The 22807-nt window shown below is 44.1% G+C and overlaps 1 protein-coding gene across 1 annotated transcript in view; it reads right to left on the reverse strand.

Moving 5' to 3' along the window:
• The window catches only part of LOC122611489 (hormone receptor 4), a 69834-nt gene that overhangs the window by 43486 nt on the left and 3541 nt on the right, over positions 1–22807 (reverse strand). Inside the window, exon 2 of the mRNA XM_043784616.1 lies at positions 5635–6437. Coding sequence (XP_043640551.1) covers positions 5635–6399 — 765 coding nt within the window. The 5' untranslated portion in view covers positions 6400–6437. The remainder of the gene's footprint in view (positions 1–5634; positions 6438–22807) is intronic.

The raw sequence follows: 22807 nt of genomic DNA on the forward strand, positions 1-22807 counted from the left end.
GACTTGGCCCCACAATGAGCACATAAAAAAATTAATGCTCTCCCGCTCGGCGAAACCATAAAGGTATGTCTGCTCATGGCCAATTTCTTTTGGGGCCGAAACGCAATGCTAACAAATAGAAAAATTATCGCAATTGTGGCATCTTTTTTATGTTTTCGGTTTACCAGCTCGTCTTGTGGGTTTTTCATTAGGCCAGAGCGAATGTGCATTTAGTTTGTGACGCATTCAAACAAATGCAGGGAGAAAAATTTATTTGAACACAAGAAATTAATTTATAATTTAAAGATGTTACAAATATTAAATTGACAATAATCAATACATCTCACTATATACCACTTAGAAAAGTAACCGGTTAATAAATGATATAATTATTTTTGTGTTAGATGAAACCTTAATTAGCTAGTTTATGCAATGGTTTTTCCATTAAAAAAAACCCATTAAATATTTGACGGCGAGAACTCCATGAAAGATTATAAACCTGACTACTAATAATATTGCATAAACTTTTAATATAAATTATTCTAAAGAAAATATTTTCTCGCTGTGCATCTGAAATTGTCCCGCTGATGCATAAAATATCAACAATGCGATGCGAAACGATCCGACCAATTCGACAGTCAAAAAGCGAGACTCGTTCCTCTCTCGGGGACCTAGTCAACTTTTCGAGCGTTTTGGCCACAAAAGAAGCGCAAAATAAATGCCAAAACCAACAGGCACAATAACAGCGAGCGGCAACAATAACACAAGCAACAAATATTATGCCTTTTGGCAACGTTTTTCATACTGCGGACTCGACTCCACATCTAGCAGGCAGTCGAAGCCACGAACTGCAAGTCCGAGTCGAAGTTGTACTCTTACAAACATGGTCATAATCACGCGTTAAATTAATGAGTTTAAATGCTATTTTTGGCTTTAACTATTACACTCACACAGACACACACACACACACAGGCTTAATTGAAGCCAGCTTGCGGCAGAGTGGAGTATCTCAGTTTCAGTTTCGAGTTCGAGTTCGAGTTCGGGCTCGATGCAATCCCCTCGCAGTCGCAGTTGCCCCGCAAATTATGAGACACATACAAGTACAGCCAAGTTCAGGCTCAGCTTTGGACCAACCGGCTTCCACCGCGGCGGCTATATTAAATTTATTTTAATGCCGAACTCCTGGTCCAGCTCGGTTTCAGCCCGCACTGCAGCCATCCGTTCACATGGCCAGTGGGCATGGTTTTAATATTTTCTCCCATGGCGGCCAACTGGCCCAAATCGCGTTTCGCTAATTATTAACGTTCCGATCCCTTTTCCTAGCTGCCAGCCATTCGGACGGATCCCATCGATTGCTAAGGGCAGATGTGGGGTCAATCGAGATTTGGAACAATTTTCGGAGCCATCTGGCATATGACTAAGGAAAGGTTACCACAAAATGGAAGTCAAAGGAGGGGATGGACTGTGATTCATATGCTAACGGGTTCATATGCTAGATACAGAAGTGAATCACCAAGAGATTTATGGCGATAAAGGGCATTGCTTTTTATGAGATTTAGATTCATTTTCATTTAGAGAAGAGGCATTAATAAAAATAATTTACCGAACCTAATGAAGTCAGATTTTAATAATGTAATAGTTCTTAAGAGATCCATGTTAATATTTAACCCGAGTACCAATCAAGTCCATTATCACGCAATAGAAATTACCTTATTATTTATGATATTGTAAGCCACCACAACAGCAGAAGACGTAAGTCGTTCATGTTGTTGTCGGCAAGACGTCAGTCACATTGTTAATAATTTTTTAATACCACCATAATTAAGACTGAGGCAATTTGCAATTTGCCATTTGCCATTTGCTGTATGCTTTGTTTTTTCCCTCGGTTTTGCGTAAATGAGTTAAATGAATTGAGGCAAAGCGCCGGGGTACTTAGAGCCGGACAACGTGAAAATCAACTTGCCAGATACTTATTACATTGGCTCGAAGTCGCCTGATGATTATTGGCATTACGTGGACGTGCATAAGTTGAACTTGCTGGCAATATAATTAATTTATACTCAAACTCTCTGACAATTTCAATGTTGCATGCAGCTGGCGCAGAGACGAAAGCCGCAAACAACCAGCTCGACACACAAATTGCTTGGTAATTTATTTGCAATTAATTTTGAATTAATTTCAACGAAAGACGAGCGAACAAAAACGGTCTGCAAAGGAATTTGGGTTGCGCTGTCTTGGCCAAGAGACCCAAGAATTCGGCAGTGCAAGCCATAATGGAGTAGGGAACTTTATGAGGCCCCTCAAAGGAGGGGTATAATGTGTGAAAAGTTTATATGCCGCGAATCTAAAATACTATAACCGCTTAAAGCCGAGACACGGCCATTTATCAATGCATCCACCATTTAAGCCCCACACCCGGCCCTCCTGTTTTGGTGCCGACAATGGGCCATCATCTTTGGCTCATTTGCAGTCAATTTAGCGCTCACGTGGTTAGTCATAAACATTTTTGCACAGAACATTCATTTAATAAGCAATTATTGCCTGCTCCTCTTTAATATTTTGTTCCCTGCCCGTTTGCTGTGTTGCATTTACGCGTCAAGACTTTCAACTAATTACAAACGATTTACATGCAACACAGCTGGGCGTACGCTAACCAGGGCCAAGAACATTGGAGCAAGAACCAGGCCAGGTTTTCGCCTCCTGCCTGCTGCCTGCTCTCCGCCGGCTGAGTATCCAGGTCCGGATAATCCCGCCGAGTATTTGCAACATTTGAGGCAAAATGCAGAAACCGGTTGGCCGCTCCTCATCATCATGGTCATCATAATCATCGCGACAGAACCGCGGCCAGGGAGCGAGGAAAACACCCACGAGAAGGCAAATCAAATCCGCTTGGCACGCACGTCTGAACATGGATGTGCAACTCATAGAACGCGCGGTTCATTGCGCATGCGCAACATGCTCCTCTTGGCCACAAGGAGTGCGCTTTGTGACCAGCTTATAATTAGCCGCACTCGCACTAGGGCCACATCCGTGCTCGACTTTCGCCAGCTGGCGACCAAAGGCCAAAGGCGGCCAAAGGCGGCTCATTAGACGTCCATGAGTCACCCAGCGGGTTGGCTATAGCCCACAGTCGGCTCTCAAGAGCTGCCGCCTTGGCCCCAAAAAAATGGAAAATGGAAAATGAAAACCTGGGTACAGCTGCGTAGTCAGTGGGTCCGCTTAGATCAGGCCAGGCCTCGTAATTAGCTGTAATATATCTCCGGACAACTCAAGTCCGGTTCGGTTAGAGTATTTACGGGTATTTTCCTAGATTTTCCGTGCATGCTGTGCCTCGAATCTAATTAATGCCAAATGATATGTATATTCATTTTGTTTTGGGTAAAACTAAATTTAGTATAGTACCAAATTAGTAACAGGAAATGTATGTTATGTTATTTTAATTTGTGTAACAGCTGGTAAGTTAAGGTAATACTGAACTTCTTAAATCTTATAGCTAATCATTCCCTTAATGGCAAGTATTTCCAGCCATTTATAAGCTCTTTAAATAGCCGAATTACTATTCCCACACAAGTTGCAAAGAAAGTGTGTTGATTCGTTTCATTGGTTTGCTTCCAGCACATTAATTTTCAATAGATTGTACTTATAACTTTATTTTTCCCCTGGCCTCTAATTCGATTTTTATTGCACCTGGATTTTCTTGTTTGGCGCTGCCAATAGACAATTTATTTCTCAGGTACACACATTTTTCTTCAAACGCCGCTCGAGTGTGTGTGCTGATTATTTCGCGCTTATTATTTGCTGCCTTTGAGCTTGCAGCCTTTTCCTTTATTTTTTGCTTAATTTTCAATAAATGTTGCGGCTTTGTTGCCGCTTGTCTCTCCGTCGCAGTCGATTACTCATTTGACTGCAGCACATAAATTTTATGCACTTTTCCATTTTTTCCGTTTTTTCCTTTTCTATATTTTGATTGCTTTATTTTTATTAATTGCTTTTTACGGCATTTTGTTAGGAGTAAGTTCGTAGTATCTCGCTGCCTCTGAGTGTGCGTGCTGTATCGTGTGAGCTGATTGTGTCATTAGAGTGGATCGCATTCAACGGATACTGAGACTCCGACAGAGACAAAGCGGCCAAAATGCCACGAAATGCGGTCGAAGAGATACTCGAGACCATGCAGCGAATTGATTTGCCATTAGAATTGGGTCAGCAGTCGGTGAGCGTTCGGATTTAATTGGGAATTTTAATGGGTAAATTACAAACACCATGTTGGATATGGTAAGTGGATATGTCAAGGCGTGCTAGGATTTCCTTTTTAGAGGGCGTTGTCTGCGAGGCATTTTGTTTAGTGTCTACTTGAGCAGCTTATGTTAATTGCATAGCAATTTAACTGGCGAGACCATAAACAAAATCAAAAAGATCCATTTGTAAACTATTATAGTTTGAGATCTTTGCGTATCAGGAAAATGTAAATTGATAGTCCAATTTGTTCCCGCTACAATGCTGTTTATTTTCATTGGGGCTGACACACTTCTGCAGCTTGAAGAACACTTAAAGCTGATCCCTTTATTTTCCAAACTCATAATTTAGGCATTTTTACGATCAGCCACAAGAACCGCCTTAGGTCCCAGAATTAGGCGAAGGAAACTTGAAAATAGAACTCGCATTGATCAGCAGATCGCTTGTTGTTCTGGATCGGGCTGGTTAGCTGATTCGCCACTAAAGTATTTGTGTGCCACAAGGCAACAAGCAACACAGAAACCCAAGACCGCGAGCAAAACCGAGCTGCGAACCAACGAGGACATGCGAATATTTTATTTATTGCTGACAATTGCACAAAAGTTTTTTCCCTTCTGTGATCGGTTTTTTATGGTCATTAAAATTGGGACAAAAATATTTTGACCGCGCTTGAAGTCGCTCGGTTCTGGCTGCTCGTTTTGTTATTTGGCAATTCTAGAGCACGACGGCCTGGGGCAAGAGTTTGAATTCTGTGCCGCCAACTTGCCCTTGATTGGCCAGCTTGCAACATTCTGTGGCTCGCTGGCCGATCGAACTGATTCGCCGGTTCCTAAGCGGCGACTAATTAATGACCTCACATGCTAATTAAAAGCGCGCTGGAGAAACCAGCACGTAAGTCCCAAAGGGAGCGAAATCGCCACTCGGACAAATTTCTGGATGAAACCAGAGACAAGAGCATGGGCTTCTTGATGATGAACGCACCACGCTACCCAATCTCAGGGGTGCCATTTAACTCAACCCCTATGGGACCTACAGCTGTGGCCAGAAAAATAATCACCGAGGAAAGAAAACAAGTTCATATCTATTCGAATTATGTTAGATTTTACGAATCCTTTCAAGGGCATGCTATAATCCTTTTGAGTCTATGCATCTTGATTCAAATAAAACACAACCTAATCTAGCTATGTGAGCTTATGGCACCTACATCTAATTAGTAATAAAAATCAAAGTTCTAATAGTGTCTAGTTCCCTTCTTCATTCAGTTGTGTTTAACAAAACGACATACAATGGTTTCTCTTTAAAATAAATATTATTCTATAATGTGAGCTATGAGCTGACTTCGCTATGATTTTGACCACGAGCGCTGCAGTTGCTCAGCCTGAAATGGGTAATGCATGGATTCAGCGATGCTGTTCGACTCACCGACTCGGTTTTGATGTTGAGCGCCAGGACGTGGGACGAACTGTTGGAGGAGGCCGACGGCGGCGAAGAGGGCGCCGCTCCGCTGCACGGCGACTTGGCGGCAATGGTGGAGGCGATGGCGTTCAGCGGTGAGCGGCTGCTGGGCAGCGGACTGGCCTCCCGGAGAGGACTGCTGCCCGCCCCCGCCCCGATGCCGATGGCCATGCCAAGGCTCTGGGAGTAGGGCGAGACCGGGGACTTGTTGGCATTCGTGGAGCAGTTGGAGGGCACCACAGCGGCGGTGGTGCAGCTGGTCAGGGTGCTGGTGGCGGAGCTGGAGGATGACGAGGATGAGGAGCAGGACGACGACGAGGAGGAGCTGCTGCTGCTGATGTTGGTGCTGCTGCTCTTGCTGCATATCATGGTCTGCATTTTGGTATTGTTGTTGTTGTTATTATTGTTGTTGTTGCTGCTGGTGCTGCTGTTGTTATTGTTGTTGTTGTTGGTGGCGTTGGCATTGTTATTGTTAACACTTGCCCCAGCACCGGGCATCAGGCTGCCATCGCAGAACTCGCGCTTCACAATGTTGCTGCCGTTGTTGCTGGAGTTGGCGGTGTTGCCGCCGATGTTGCTGCTGCTGTTGCCGCTGCTGCTGCCGCCGGGTGTCGCCCCGATGGCCGCCTCACATGGCAGCACCGTGCCCAGCATCTTGTCTAGCGTTGTGTACTGTGACTGTGACGTCGTGGATTCAGCGGCACCGGCAGAGTCCTCGCAGCCCTCGGCCATGTCACGTGTCACTGACCCGCTCGCATCCTGGGCCACTCCTGCAATGGCACAGAAGGGGCTTAAGTACCTCGGTGTGCATTAAATATTAAGCCTATAATGGCAGGGGCTTTGGGGTTGTACAAAAACTTTTCACCTTCTGAATGAAAAGATGGCCAGCTACCACATACCTTACCATTCCCAAACAGCAAGTACAACGTTTGCTATAAGAACAGTGAGTAAAAAGAACAAAATTCCTTTAACCACTTTGAGAGTTAGCTTCAGCACTTTAAGAGTACCAAAAATCATTCAGAGATGCTCACGCCGCAATTATCTGAAATCAATGCAACTCCTTTCTACCCCTCAAATACCCCTCAAATATCGAATGACATCTGGCTGAACTCCCCCTCACCCCGCAACCCATTCTATGTCGCCAGGCCGCTGGGGCCATCATAATTTAGAATTTACATTTATCGAATATATTTCGTGCACTTAAAACCCGTACCCTGGCGCATTAATTTCATTAATTATCCCTGTTGCCCGTCGGTTGACCACGGCAACAACGCACAAACAACAATGATGGGCAAGACGTGAGGGGCAGGCGAAGGGAGGCGGAACGGAGACCCTCACACGCCGCATAATTTTGCAAATGCAAAACGCAGACGGCGCTCCAGTCTGAGGCCATGTCCTTGCCCAGCCACGACGCTCCGCACCGGACAACGGACGACTTTTACCGCCGGAACTGTGAGGAGGAATTACACTGCACAAATTAGGCGCCTGATTAAACACAAAGAAGAACAAACCCGACTTTAATATACAGCAGTATATACCAAAGAGGATCATAAGAAATCAGATGCCTCAGATGGAACAATAAAATCTATATGTGTCAGTCTACATATTAATATACTAGTACCCCGATTTTCTTTCCGTGTGGGAATCGGCTTGATGGACACAAAAGCCGGAGCATACGGGTGGCTTCTGCACAGGAGGGATGCAAGTTGGTGGAGTGTGGGTGGAGCAGTTGGGCGGTTTGCACATTCGTAATCGAAAATTTTACACCTACTCTGCATTATAATTTATACCCGAAGAGGGACAACTGACCAAAAGTGGCCGGGAAGGGGAGTGAGGCGAACGTGTCTGGCAAGAAAGTTTTCCTGCATACAAGAAAACGGAAAACACGATGGGAAAATTAAGAGCGGGAAGGAGAGAGGACTGAAAATGCCCGAAAATGTTGTTCAAGTTCTGGAGGTAGGGGTAGGGAGAAAGCTATCCGGGAAAGATAACGATAGTAAGAAGGCGAGTTTTCCAAAGGCTTATGCACGCACTCTGTGTGGAAGGGCATACCAGCAAAGGACTCTCGTAATCGTCACTCAACTGAAATAGATTCCACTAAATGTCATTTCTTATGGGATCATGATGATGGGACAAACTTCGGCCTAAGCTGCACCCAAAGGCGTCTAAATTTAGGCAACAATTTGCACTAAAGAGCTTACCTAGCTCCAACCCACAAAGGAAACATCAATGCCTATGCCTTGACGTTCGGACCCAACGAGGAGAGCCATCATTTCGTCCTGGGGTGGTAAGGAAAGGTCCTTCGTTGCATTGTCTGCAGGTCTACACAAAACGGGCGTTGATTTTAATGCATAATGCATACAGCTGGCTCCTGTCCCTTGCACGCCTTCCACACCCACAGCTCCCAACCTCGCAGGACCTGCCCTGTGTGTGTATTTGTGTGTGTGTGTGCTTGTGTGTGTGTGTCTGCAGCTGTAATAATGCAAGCAACTGCACTCGGAACTCAGAACTCGGAACTCGAGTCGCAGTCGCAGTCGGACTCGAACTTCTGCGGCTCGGATTCAGACCCTCAGTTTGCTGTTTCCATACACGGAGCGAAAATGCGCCCCTTAATTGAGTTTATTGAAGACCCTCAACTATTTGAAATGCTGCGAGAAAGCATAGCAATGTATCCTTTAACTAACCCTTCAAACTGGAAGAGTGAGATGCACCATGAATCCGCAGAGCAAGTACAGAAGAAAATGGTAAGGAAAATAAATATTATGAAATATAATGACGTGATCCAGTTATTTTTCAGAGTGCTCATTGTTTGTGTCGACGTTGGCCAGCCGGCAGCAGTCAACGAACGCACTTTTCCGGCCACATAGCCATCGCCGTAATGAGCCACAGGAGGCGGGGACTGGGAGATGCCAGGAAGGGGAAAAGGATCTGGATCGGGAGGTGGACAGGGGGACGGGGGGATAGGGGAAACGGAATGCCAGGACTGTGCCTTGAAAGTTGGAGTGTGCAGGACATGCAATGCCAATGCCTGAGCCTGAGCTTGTGAGTCTGAGTCCGAGTCCGAGTCCGGGTCCTGAGTACGAGAATGAGAATGAGCAAAGCTCCGTGTTGTAGATTTTGGCCAGGAAAAGGCTGGTTTTCGGGGGTGGTAAAAGGGCGTAATAATTAATTTCGTACGTTGCATGCAAATGTCTGGCCAGCACCCCTGCTCTTCCATCTGGCATATGCATAAGAAGCAAAAACAATGCATAATATCAGGGGCAGCAGCAAAAACAGAGTGCACATCGGCCACATACAAAATAATTTCAAGCATGCGTCAACACAAAATGCCAAAAGCCTGCGGAGATGCAATCAAAGGGAACGGGGTTGGCTCATGGCTCATGGCTTATGGCTCCTAGTTGCAAGTACAAGTCGGTGCAACATGTTGTGAAAGCAAATTGTAGCGACAAAATGTGCAGCCATATTAAGTACAATTTGCGCATATTAAAGTCTGGCCAAATTACACAGAGGCAGCAGCAACAACGGCAACAACGGCAACATTTTGTCGCTTCCTGCGATCGCCGCCTGCCTCGAAATCTAATCAATAACCAGCAAACTAGTAGAATTTCATGTAGCACACTAAATAGCACGATTAATTATCGCCATGCTGGCAACTATAATTCAAATCAAGCCCGCTTCATTTTCAATGCACGCCAGCAACATGCCATCCGCAACGCAGTGCTCCTATTGACTTGCAAACGCATTACAAACCGGTCTAATTATACTCATTTTCTTGCTGCCTGCCACATGTTGCTGCTGCGGCTGCTGCTGCGGCTGCGGCTATAAATTGCAATTTCCATGCAACTTTCTATCGCCGGTTAAGAAGCGAGCTGGAAAAATTTATCATTCAAAGCCGTCCCTCCTGCTCGATGCTCCATCTCCATCTCCATGCTCCATCTCCAAGCTCCCCATGCCGCATGCTGCATGCTCCAAGTTCCAGCTGGATCGATCGCATATAGTCGTTTGGCGAGCGTTTTGTCTTCGACAGCAATTCGTAGGCAATATTCAAATTAATAAAATCATCAATAATTTCGCCAGGCCGGCACTGGCAAACATGTAGAACATGTTGCTGCTGCTGCGGTGCAGCAACTTGTTGTAATTAATAGTCAAACTAAATTGTAGCACACTTGCCATCATTTAGAGTTAGGAGCCAAATGTGGCACAAAGCAATTTTTGATTAGAAACCGGGCACCCGACTCCGGCCAACGGACATCGATCGCCCCTCGGCCCGCAGACAACTTCATTTTATGGCCAACTCTGGAGCTATTAAATTTTTCTTTTGATTTGTAATTAGCGCAAAATGCATATTAAATAGCGAACGCGACGAACTCGAGTGCCTCGCCTTTGAGGAAGTGAATGGAGGTTGAGTCGCTCGGAGCAGAAGGAGTAGGGGAAAGATGAAGAGGGGATTTTGGGCTGTTTTCGGCTGCTTTCAGCAGGGTAACGTGGCCAAAATAATCAATAATGCGCTGGCACTAAGTCATTGAATTGAACTTATTTATGCAACATTTATTTACGCACACACACGGAGGGCGCATAAAAAGTTTTGCAACTTGGCTTGGTCGCTCCTGGTCGACTGCACTGTTTTGGGGTTGTTGCTGCTTTTCCTGTCGGGGGTGTTCGGCAAAACGTGCAATTTTCTTAAAAATTACACACGATTACACATGAAATACAACGGCTGATATATTAGGGTACGGCCAAGGGTTAGGGTGGAACTGGAAAGGGAACTTTAAGTTATCGGCGTCATAAGTTTGCAAGGTGTGTCCTCGATGGAAGAAATTAACCAAGGATTAGTAATGCTTATTCGAAAAGAGCAAGCAAGTACATTGGGTTTATTTTATTTATTTTGTATATCTTAAATGGAGAAGCAACAAATCCAGATGAACATTGAAAGGTGAGAAACAGGCATGGAAAAGAGTTGGCACAGACATATACATATTGGATTTATGTATGTACATATATGCTTCAGAGTGATATCTCGATTTTCTGGATTTGTTTTTTTTCTTTTAAAAATTGATATTGGTCAGAAATACCTTTGTTTCCAATTTCGCACTGAAGGACCAAAAACAATGGGCACTTGCGATGCGGTCAGTGGTATCCAGTCAGCCAACTGGCTTTTATGAGCGCGTTTTATTCATTCGACAGCCATTCTCCACTCAAATCATTAAAAAAATAATAATAATAATGAAATTTGCGTGATTCAAGCGGAGCACGCACTAGGCCATGCCAATAGCAGCAACAACAATCGCCGGAGGCGTTCTCAATACAACAGCAACAACAGCAACAGCTACCATAAACACATGTGCAGTAAACGCCCCCGGAGAAAATGCAAAAAGCGGGAAAGGAAGTCAAAGTCAGGCTCGGCTGAAGCTGAAAAATCAACCCTCTCGTGGCGCGAGTCCTGGGTCCTTCCTGCACACTCACACTCACTCTTGCCCAGACATTGTCCTTAATGCGCAGCGTAATGAGTTATTCGCATTTTTCCCTGCTTTGTTTTGCCCAGCTGACTCCCCGGATCGCCCACATTTGGCGATTTTAATTCATTTAGAGCAGGAAATAATAATGAGAAGTAATGGGAGGCACTGGCGTACTAAAGGTAGAACTTTAAATGCCCTGTAAAACGGTGATCCACTCACTTTGGGATAACTGACTACAGAACGTAATCTTTAAGTGTATAATATTGTGTTAAATGAGTGTTTTTCTTTCAAATGAAAAGTCATATTAGAATTGTCGGGCTCGAACGAGAGTTACCGAAGGTAACTTTAAGCCAAAACCAGACTTAAATTACTAGTACGTGTTTCTCCAATAGTAAGGGGTCTTTAATGTCAAACACTCAACCTGAGCCAGTACCTTTATTAGCCCACATACTTGGTGCCGATTCCGGAATACCCTCGTCAGGGAGCTCCTCGAGTGGGTCGAGAGTTGCATGTCCCGTTCCGTGCTGCAGTCGCATAATCTGGGGGTAACGCGGAGCGGAGTCCTGGGAACGGGCAGCAGGATTGCACCCGAGCCGCACACGACATCTAGACATGAGAGCACAGAACATAATTTCGCTAAATTAGCGAAAAACAAAAGAAGTGCCAGCAGGAAGGCTCAGTCCAGCTCCAGCTCGAACTCAGTTCATTTCGAATCCTTTCCGTTAGCGCTCGGACTGAAAACTCCCCAATTGAGCACGCACCAAAATCATTTGCAGAGTCGACGCCGGGGTGAAGCGGCCATAATCAACGTCTAAATATTTGGTAAAACGTAGAAAAAGAGGGAAAAAATTGGATTGAAACCTGCATTTTGGTGCCGGGCAACGGACAACTAATTATAAAATTTTGCAACCCCCGATTCGGAGCGGAAACCCTTTTTGGCGAACTGCATGTGTCCCGGGGTAAGTGATTGTGTACGTGCTCATTATGGAAATTTCTTGCTTTCCCAATTTTATTTTTTATTTCTGCAGCTCTGCGGCGGTGCAAAAATTAATGCAAAGACCGCAGTCGGCGGAGTGGGTCGTTAATGACACGAAGCCGAAATGTGGGAGGGGACTTAGCAAGCGATTCGCTTGACAAAGGTTTATTGGGGCTTTGGCACATGCGATACGCGATTATAATTAGAATTTGGCTGCGGGGTGTTGCACTGCACATGGTCAAAAGGACCTCGTGCGGCATGACATGACCATTGCGAGGGTGGTTCTACATATCTGGGGTTGTAAAGTGTTTTTATTCTGGCCGCGGGGCAAAGTGTTATGGTAATCGAATTTTGAATCGATTAACCGGGCAGCAGTCCTTCCACAGCGGGTGTACGTAAGTCACTTAAAGTGGCTGGCTTATTTGCCGAGTTATTGCCTTTGAGTTCCTCCTTCAAGTCCTCACCGATCCTCACAGTCTAATCTAAGCCCAGTCTTCAACTAATCATATCACACATTAAATACATTCGAGCGCAGCTGTACAATCAAAATGAATCGAACTTTACAGATAGCTAAAAGCCTCATAAATACTTGTTCCAAATTTTCGGGCCTGCTCAAAAATGTTTAATGCATATGTATATTATTTTTATTGAATGTACAATCTTAAGTTAATTAAAATTGAGCAACTTTAGTGAGCCTTAAGTGTGCTATAAAAGTCTAGCGGTTGCCCGATTACCGATAACACTTAGAAATGCATCAAAATTCAGACACTACCATTACCATTTGCATACCCGTAAAATGCCGCTCTCTAATGAGCTGCACAATGTGGAAAATCATCTAAATGGCCGCAGTCCACCGACTAAGTTGCATTCAAATTGAGTCTTTAAGCGCTTTATTAACCTCCGATAAAGTAGGACGCGGGAAGTCGGGGGAGTGCGGATCAAATCCAGTGTTGCACTTTGCATGTGCCCTTTGGCGAGTGCAATTAAGCGGAAGGAGACGGCAATATTGTGTGACTGTACCTGCCCGTCCGACTGCACGGTAATTTATTATTTATTTATTATAATTATTTATTTGCTTGACGCGGTCGCTTATTAAAAGCTACTTACAGTCCCGCCAGCGAACAATGGGCCAGGCCATTAGGAGCCACCACTTCCAGCAACCCCTCCCCGCCAAAACAATCATATAACTTGGTCATAATTACTGCAAGTTGCAGTTTGCTCATTGCGAAAACATTCCACTTGATATGCCGGCCACGTAGCTGCACGCACCGCTCGCTAGATGGCGCTTGTATGGTATGGCATGTCATTTGTTTATGACAGCTAACCGCTCATAATCAAGAGGGGTTATAAATTCGCCAGAATATAAGCTGATTATAAGCTGATTGCGAGTGTGTGGGTGTGTGGGTATGATGGGGATGGGGGGTATTTTTAATTAACTTGAGTTAAGGGGAAAGTCATGTGCGGAGCCAACGGCTGGATAATGGCCGAGTTCAACTAAGATAAGGACTGTACTTATTAGTTTTGCTCTGCATGCAAAACTAACGGACGGAAAACGCAGTCATGGCCGTTTGGAAGTGAAATTTTTGATTTCAATTGAAATAAATTTCCATTAATATTTGTTAATTGTTGGTTAAGTGAAAGAGGGAGTGGGGGCGAAGAAAGCAACCATCGTAATATTTGCTAATTGAGATTTGACCTGATGATATGGCGAAATGAGCACAACAATAATAACTAACGATGAGCGAAATTGACGTCAACGAAAAATTGTTGCTAGAAAGAAATTCTGTGAAAGTATGTTAATTAATGGAGGAGGAACAGAAGCAAGCGGGATGCGAGAGGAAGAGTTTATACGCAACCATAATTGACTTTTATAGCGACTTTTAATTTTCACATGGAAACTGGCAAGAATTGGGTCTAAGGAACTGTCGAACAAAGCTAAAATACTTATTTACGATTCATTTATTCGTTGTCCATATAATCTACAGCCAGATGATGTAAGACGGTTCATTTGCGTTATAAAGGAGAAAATCAGATATCGGAGCCACCATAGCTCGACATCTTCGAAAGCTCATAGTTTATATTTCAAATATACACTTATTACACAGATCAATGGAAAATGTAGTTGATAAATGTAATTACCTTATGCAGGCGTTTTTATGGTTCTTACCACACAACCTTTGGTTGGGCGACGTTTGGCTTGGTAAACGTAAACAGCATCCCATCAAGCGATTGCCTCGCATTCGCAGACACCTTTCCATTATGCAAAAGCCCATAACTAGATGCCCGCAAATACGAGTATGCCCAGATTTAAAGTGCTCCACTCCATGAGCAAATGGGCCCCGCGGCATTCGGCAGAAACCCACTGTGAAACAACGCCCAGCACTTGCCGCTCAGCAGACGCAAGAAATAGGGGCACGATCAGGATCCCGTCCCGTTACCCGTTACCCTTGCCAGTAATTTGTGCCCAGAGTGGCAACAAAATCAAATGGCACGCATGAAATTAAAGTTTAGGCGCGCAAAAATTTATATGTGCGACGCCGTGTGCCAATTAATGTAAATTACGCGACGGCGACGACGGCAACACGACACCGACAACGGCAAAGGCAACAGCAATGGAAATTGCAACTGCGACTGCAACATTGCAGCGATATGGCAACGCCATCGGGGCTCAAATGAGGCCCCCAAGGGGCGCACCACGCAACTTTTTGAAAGTGCGCACAACAACGCCTGCAAGAAATTAGCGCCTGAGAGCACTGAAAACATTGTAAAATATTATTAAACGCGTCAATTTGTTGCCGTCAGTCGGCGGCGAGGCGACTCAATCCTCAATCTCAATCTCGGGGGCTCATTAAGTGCGTGACGGCCCCGACTGATGCATAAATGCATGAGGCCAACTAAATCGGTCCGGGCCAACTGTACCTAAAGCGCCGCAGATGGCGCAGAGCAAATAGATCACTCGTATCGGCATTACATTTGTTTTAAAAAGCCTCAGTCGATTTATAACTTTTTTATTATACCCGTTACTCGTAGAGTAAAAGGGTATACTAGATTCGTTGAAAAGTATGTAACAGGCAGAAGGAAGTGTTTCCGACCATATAAAGTATATATATTCTTGATCAGGATCAGTAGCCGAGTCGATCTGGCCATGTCCGCTAGAAAGTTGAGATTAAGCATACAGACTCCAGGGACATAGACGCAGCGCAAGTTTGTCGATTCATGTTGCCGCGCCCACTCTAACGCCCACAAACCGCCTAAAACTGCCACGTCCGCCCTTTTGAAAAATGTTTCAATATTTTTTCATTTTTGTATTAGTCTATAAATTTCTATCGATTTGCCAAAAACTTTTTGCCACGCCCACTCTAACGTCCACAAAACCGCCAAAAACTGTATGTGCTGAAGACTCTCCTTCGCACTTCGAATAGCTGAGTAACGGGTATCAGATAGTCGGGGAACTCGACTATAGCGTTCTCTCTTGTTTTAATATGAAGCGGTCAAGATATATTTTAGCCCATTGGATAATAAATGTATTATAAATGAAAGCTAGCTATATCAAAGCTGACGGATAGGCGTAGTTAAATGTGTGTCAACTGTACCCGCGTTAGATAATTACATTTTAGAAACTCGATTATCTAACATCAAGCTCTGCCCGCCGTCCAGCTTATTAAGAGGTTAAATATCTTTGCATTGAACTCGTTTTCGCAATTGCCGTCGACGATATCGTAATATTGCAAGAGACCAATCAACAAAAGTATATTTATTTAAATGAGTCTAAATTACGGCTCATTGAAAACGAATTGTAGAGAGGCATTCTATGATTGGAAATCAATATGGAAACAAAAGCGGAACGAATACGTAAATTAATAAAATCAGAAATCAGTGAAAAACGGCCAGTAAATGTTCAATTTATGTGACAATAATTGAGGCAGGCAGGGGAACTATGACGACAATGAGCCGCAGAGGGGGAGAAAATGAAAAGAAATAACCAATCAGGGCCATATTAATCAATCTTTAATGAAAGTAATTTAAATGTGTTAATTTTTGTTCAACGTTCCACTATTGTTTTGCTGCTGGTGGCTGGTGGTGATTTCTTGGAAGCTGAAGCAGCCAACTTCAAGTATTCCTCTACATCTCCTCCAGTATCTTCAATTAAATAAGGCGTCATAAATGACGCAATCAAGACTCACTTTGCTCCTCAATTATGCCTATGCCTGGCCATAATGCCAATTAATCAACTGCGGCAACACAATACATATTTATTAATAATCAGTAAAAATAATTTAGCCAATTAACAGCAACAACATTCCATGCAGTGTCTCCACTCAGAAATCACAGAAAACTCAATAGCTCGCAACATGAAAAACTCCGCTCGCCGGTCTTTGTCGGAATGTTCCAATACTGTTGCAATTGTTTCCAGCGGCGTTTGTGGAAAGACATTTTTGAGTTTGACAGATATAATAATTGTAAGTAGAATTCAAACCAAGCCAGGCAGGCCAAAGGGGTAATTAAGTGAAGTGGCATGAGGGCCGCGAAGGCACTTAGTTTACTTGGTTCTCCAAATTTATAGACTCGTTGATTAATCCCTGCCAAGAGAAAATGCACTGTTAAAAGATTCGATTTCAGCTTGCCAAGTTGAAAGGTTTCGAAGTAGAGGGGGTAATAAATTACTGTAGATAACTAGTTGAATTGAATGAGAAACCAAAATGTAAAAGGCAGTTGCTGTGATATTACACTAAATATTGCTGAAGAACTACATATATTTGACAACATAAGTATAATATGGTTTTTAGCCAAGCAGCAGTGCTTAAATAAATGGGTGTCCCTATCTAAAGGGCTAATTCGGAGAATTCCTATCTGACACATGTCCCCGCCGCAAAACTGTCTATCTCCGTCCGTCATTATATCGGTCTCTGTTGCACTGTTTTTGCCAGTCAATGGAAAATTGATCAGAAATTATTGCCAATTGAGCGCCAAAATCGCTGGCACACAGCACACATGCAAAGTCCGCCAGTATACATACATACATATGTACACTGAAATTTGCGCTCATTTAGGCTCATAAATTGCAGTCAAGACATGGATATTCGAGTAGACCCCAACAGAAAGAGACGGTAGAGCCCGCCAGAGAGAGAGAAAGAATGAAAAAGAGGGAAGGGAGGGGGGGGGGAGGGGCAAGTATCGCATTTGGCATTCCTTTGCCAATAGAAATCAGCTTTGTTTGACGCTTTTTACATGCCAAAGTTGCCATAGTCGCAGTGGTATTGTTGGGTTTCTGCGGCTGTTACCGTTTATTAATTATACCAGCTCCAGTTCTCCGCTGCTGTATGCAGCTTTATGGACTGACTGGTTCGTGAATTTGAAATTATGCTAAATTACATATGCAAGTGTTGATGCCGGTAATGAAAAGTCGGTCGAAACGCTTCGGATTGGCTGCAATCGCAGGGCAATTACACATACGCAGCGTTGGCCAGATCTATAATTGCCAGCAATAAAGCCGAGACTCATTTAGATAACTTATTCCTGTTCCGAGCCCCGACATCTGGCTGTTTTTTTTCTCATTCCAGAAGTAAGAGAACGGGGGCACGTCTTCCCCTTCCCAATCGAATCGACAAACCCTGGCCACAACGCACACACACAGCGGAATACACACAAACACACACACCTGCGGAGAGAGAGAAAATCAAGTCAGCGGCATAACAGAAGCCCAGCAGCAGACAAAGGCCGACGTCACTCGAATGTACAAGCACTGTTGTACAAGCATGAATATCTGGCGAGTGATGCGCGAAAAAAGCGGCCACAGGCGCCGTGACATTGCTGCCAACTTATGAAGTTGTAAGAGCCACTGCTTAGCGTCTCGGCCATGGCAGCGAAACCAAACTTGGCCCAAACAGGCGGCGCAACAGGCGGCAGCTGCGACCACCGCAAACACAGCCAAAGCGACACAATCGGCCGGCGCCTCCACTTTGGCTAAGAGCAGCAGGCGCTCAGCACTCGGAAAACATCGCCACATGGCCAACGGTGGAGCGTGCGCGCCGGAAAAAGCTCGCTGGGAAAAGCCCCCCAGATGCCCCCACCCACAAGAGGTTGTGCTTATGCTGGCGTTGCTGTTGTTGTTCTTGCCAGTGGAGGTGGAAGTGGAAGGCGGAGGTTGGGAAAATCGGGCAGATGAAGTCAAACAGATTTGAGCAAGTGATTGCACACGAGAGCGGAATGAGGCGGCGATGAAGTGCCACGAATGGGGCGGCTACTTTTAGAACTAAGAGGCAGTAGTTCGTTTGTTATTTCCGATTGTTTTCTATTAGCTTAATAATAGTAATAATGTTAACTAAATTAATTTAATTAATTTTATTGAATCTGAAACTTCTATATTCCTAGCGATTCATGAATCAAACAAAATCATCAATAAATTTCAGCTTTATAACCGTAGCCCATTTAAAATAAAAATTCGTATTCCTATTTTCCATTCAGTTTCAACTTAAAACATGCAACTCGATCCCCGAAGAGCCGCCAAATGCACTTAGCAAACACTCAAGAGACTTCAATTGAACACCCTTTTTTATATAAACAACCAACCACACTTTCGTCATCTCTCTCTCACTCAGCCCTACACTTAAAGTTAACAACCTCTATTAGATGCAACCACTAGGAGAAAAATTACAGACACTTGGTAGACACACAGCAGAAGTCAAAAGCAAATACAAACAGCGCTTCAAAAAAGGGAAACCTACATTTTTTGGCAACCTCTTTCAACTTTGGCAAATCTCTTTGGAAAATAAAACACGACCAAGTTGAAGAAACAAGCACTCCTCACGCCGATGTTTAACATATAATTTTGGCACACGACCTGGCAGAGAAAAAAGAAAAGGCTGTGGCACACTTGTACCATTGATGGGGAAAGGGGAATGGGGAGTGGGAAAAGGCAGAGGGACTGGATGGATGAAGGGACTCAACAGGTTGTTTCTGTCGCCATCCTCAGAAAACTTCCTTTTTCTATGTGCGACTGGATGGGTGTGCTTGTGTGTGAGAGGGTGTCTGTTTTGGCCCTTTTTGTGAATGAGCTCATAAAACGTTTTTCTTTTCACAGCGCCTGGGTGTTGATGTCGTCGTTGTCGTTTGTAGGTTGTAGGTTGTAGGTTGTAGCTTGTCCCATGTCCGTCCGTCCGTCCGTCCGTCCGTCCGTCCCTTTTCAGGACTGGTGACTGGAGACTGGCGTGCGCCCCAAGTTGCTCTTTAGTTTTCAATTTTTTGCCTTTCAGCTCGGTAGCTGGCTTGGCTTTTGTGCTGCCTTTGGCCCAAACCGACCACCGGGGAGCTGCCTTTGATAGTCTCGGTTTGGGCCAGTCCGCTGCTCGTTTTGATTAAGTGCGAAACAATTAAGGCGGCTACTGCTGCTGCTGCTGCTGCTGCTGCTGTTTACGTAGTTAATCGGGCCGGGGTCACCACGGGATGTGGGAGGGTAACACGGGGGCACGACCCCAAAACAGCTGCTCTGGCTAACCGAGCTAACTGCTTGTGGTTGCTTCGAGTGGAGAGGAGGAGTGTTTCGGCACTAATACGGAGAAATAAAGGATTTGCAAATGTTATAGTTGAGGGAAGAGACAAACTGCACTACGTGACTATTTCCAATATTTTCCCAAGTTTTAAAAATCAATCAATCAAACAAAATTAATTTGTTTTTTATTTTATAACGAGTTTAGACGTGTTTCATTCTAAGTATAACCAGTAGATATGTTATAAAAGCAATGATATGCAAGTGATATAATTAGCAAATCAGTGAGTTGCCCCATGATAGCTCCAGCTTATTAACTTGTAAACTATATTATCAACCATTGCTATAATATTACTATAATCTTTTATATCCGTAGCAACATTATGCTGCCTTTACATACCAACCAAACATCTCATTAGCAACTAAATCAGCCGTCTGCGGCAAGGAAATCCCTTCGCCCTGGGCCTTATCACACTGCTGCTGCCAACACCAACGCCAGAACATGATTCCTTGCCATCAGCAGTCTGCTCTCCGCAGACTGCTTAGCCACTTTAGCCATAAAAATATAACACCTGCTTATCTCGAATGCCACCCGGGCGCAAAGCCCCTAAAACCCCCCAAAATCCCCCCCTATGAGCAAAGCCACAAGCCTGAAGGCAACCGAAAACATTTCTCAAAACGAGGCTAAACGGGAAGGCAGTGCTGAGATGGGGTTGGGGTGGGGAAATGGTGTGGGCACTGACCTAGCCTCCGTAAAATGCTTGAGCCAACAAATACCGTAAAAACACTTATACGGAATTCCTCAACGCCTGGTAAACCAGGGCTGGGGCGTAAAATCCACCCCTTGAAGCGGCAGCCCAAGCCCGAAATTCAGAGAACAAAAAAAGAGTGGCGCAACCTAACAGAACGAAAAGCAGAGCAAAGTTTCGAAAGTCGCAGCCAAGGGCCGACGGCAAATGGAGACGTAACCCAAACTGCGGCGAATCTTGGGAAACATTTAACGGATTTTCTGAGGGGCGTTAGTCGTTTTACATGCATTATCCTGGCCAGAAACCAAAAGCGCTGGAAAAAAGTGTTGACATTAAAATAATAATTTTAATTGCCTCAAATAACACAAAGGTCGGCGGTGACCCTCGTTCAAGGATGCAGCACAACCGAGCTCTGGCAGTGCGTGTGTGTGAGCGTGGTCTGTTTAAACACAAAGGGTAATTAACATTTTTCTTTTCGTCCGGGTCCTGGCCGAAGGATAAGCAGCTTGTTTAGCCCGGCCAAAGTCAAATGAGCAAAAAAATACAACTGGCAGCGGAGCACAAAAAGGACCGGGCACACACCACACATTACGTGGGTTCGTATGGGAGTTCCTTTTTTGCGGTTTCGCATTTGGTTTAACTTAGCTGGTAAGTACCCCCAGGTTCTTGGGTGGCCCTCTGGATTCTGGATTCTCGTTTCTGGATGCGGGATCCAGGATTCAGTCGACCGCCTTTCAACACCTTCAACAAAGCGTGAATTAAGTGCTCGAGATTTTCTACACTTAATACAACAAATTTACAGCGGCTCCGTGCAACATGTGCCATGCCCCTTCACTCGTCACCCTGCCTCCCCGCACTCCTCACTCCAAGAAGCTAATTGCGCAATTATCTCGTTTTGTGGAACATCTGTGCAACTGTGTCGCGTCTCATTAAGTACGATCTGACTGCTCAAATGCCTAGAGGGCCGTGCGGACGGGCAGTTGGAGGGAAATTGTTTAATTGCTTTAATTAACAATAGTAAGTTAAGTTAACGAAAAATATTGAAACGAAACATTAAATTGGCTGAAACTGAGACCGAAATTCCTGATCTGCAAAGAGGAAGGATCTTACTTGATAATAAATCCATCTAAAATTGGAATGGGGTTTCACTGTATGCTTCACAATTTTAATGATGCGTTCATATCTGGTCATATCGTCAACATCCGTCGATACAAAATCCATAATAGGGGGAAAGTCATTTAAAAAGATTTCGAAGTACCTTAAGGTTCTCAAAGTAAATTCAAATAAAATGCAATTCTAATTGATCAGCCAGACAAAAGTTTAAATTTAAATAAAATTAGACAATTATGCTTCCAAACCGAATTGGTCTATCGGCATAATTACCCAAACACGACAGACTCGCATTACAGCTATCGGTTATCTAGCATCTTTGACAATCCATCCATCAAGCATGATTGAATCCACAGAACAACCCCGAATTTCCGAGTTTAGTTCCTCGGTACTTCATTTCCATATTGCTATACACGCAATGGCAACGCGGTAAAATAGTGTTTTTAATGGCTAATTGAGCAAAATACTCTATGGAAGGGAATTAATTATAGTTTCATGTTTTTTGACTACGAAAATTCGGCCTGTTTCACTTAGCTTCTCATTGTTCACGCAAAAGCATAAATTGTTTAATTGCTAATTAAGAATAGGAAACGGGCAACAAACGATAAATGTAATGAATTAGAAGGCGAATCGAAGGCAGTTGACATTATTTCAGTTCTAGCGTGTGACAATTCGCATTAATTACAAGAAATGCTCCAAAAAATAAGCCATTAAGAGGGCCATTCGAGTACATAGACGATTTCCCGGGCGGGGGCCTCTGAAATGGCGAAATGAAAGTGCGGAGCGGTGATCCCCCGACTTTCCGCATTTGGCGTGTTTTAGGCTGCTGCCGCAGTTGCTGCTTGGACACTTGTGACATTTTCTTAATTGAAATGATGCGCGTTCGTTGATAAAATTTCGTAGCCTCCATATACGAGGGTCTATATGTGCTCATATATGTACATATGTATGTATGTATGGAGCCACTTGGACACTCTCCTGCACGTTTTGCTGATGATTATTATTACTCTTCATTATTGTTCATTATTAAATGAGCGGCGTGTGTGCGTGTCTTTCGCTTTTGTGTAGGCTTTGTGGCATGTGCGGCATGCAACATCTTATTTTGGTGGATCGGCGAAAAGTGAGCCAATCCTCGCCAGATCATCTCCAAATGGAATCGCTCAGAGAAGCATGTTAATGAAAACAATTGGGGATAGTATAAGGGGATGCGATCATTGTCCCATATATTAAGTAAAAACTAAATTTCAAGGAATTCATGAATGTACGGGTTCTATTAATTGAAGAAGAGTTGCTTTAATTTCAAAATGTATTAATTTTAAGCATTTTGAAGAGTTTTCTGAGTTATCCGACTAACGATCTAAGC

The sequence above is a fragment of the Drosophila teissieri genome, chromosome 2L (genome assembly GCF_016746235.2).
Source record: "Drosophila teissieri strain GT53w chromosome 2L, Prin_Dtei_1.1, whole genome shotgun sequence".
NCBI classification, from domain to species: domain Eukaryota; kingdom Metazoa; phylum Arthropoda; class Insecta; order Diptera; family Drosophilidae; genus Drosophila; species Drosophila teissieri.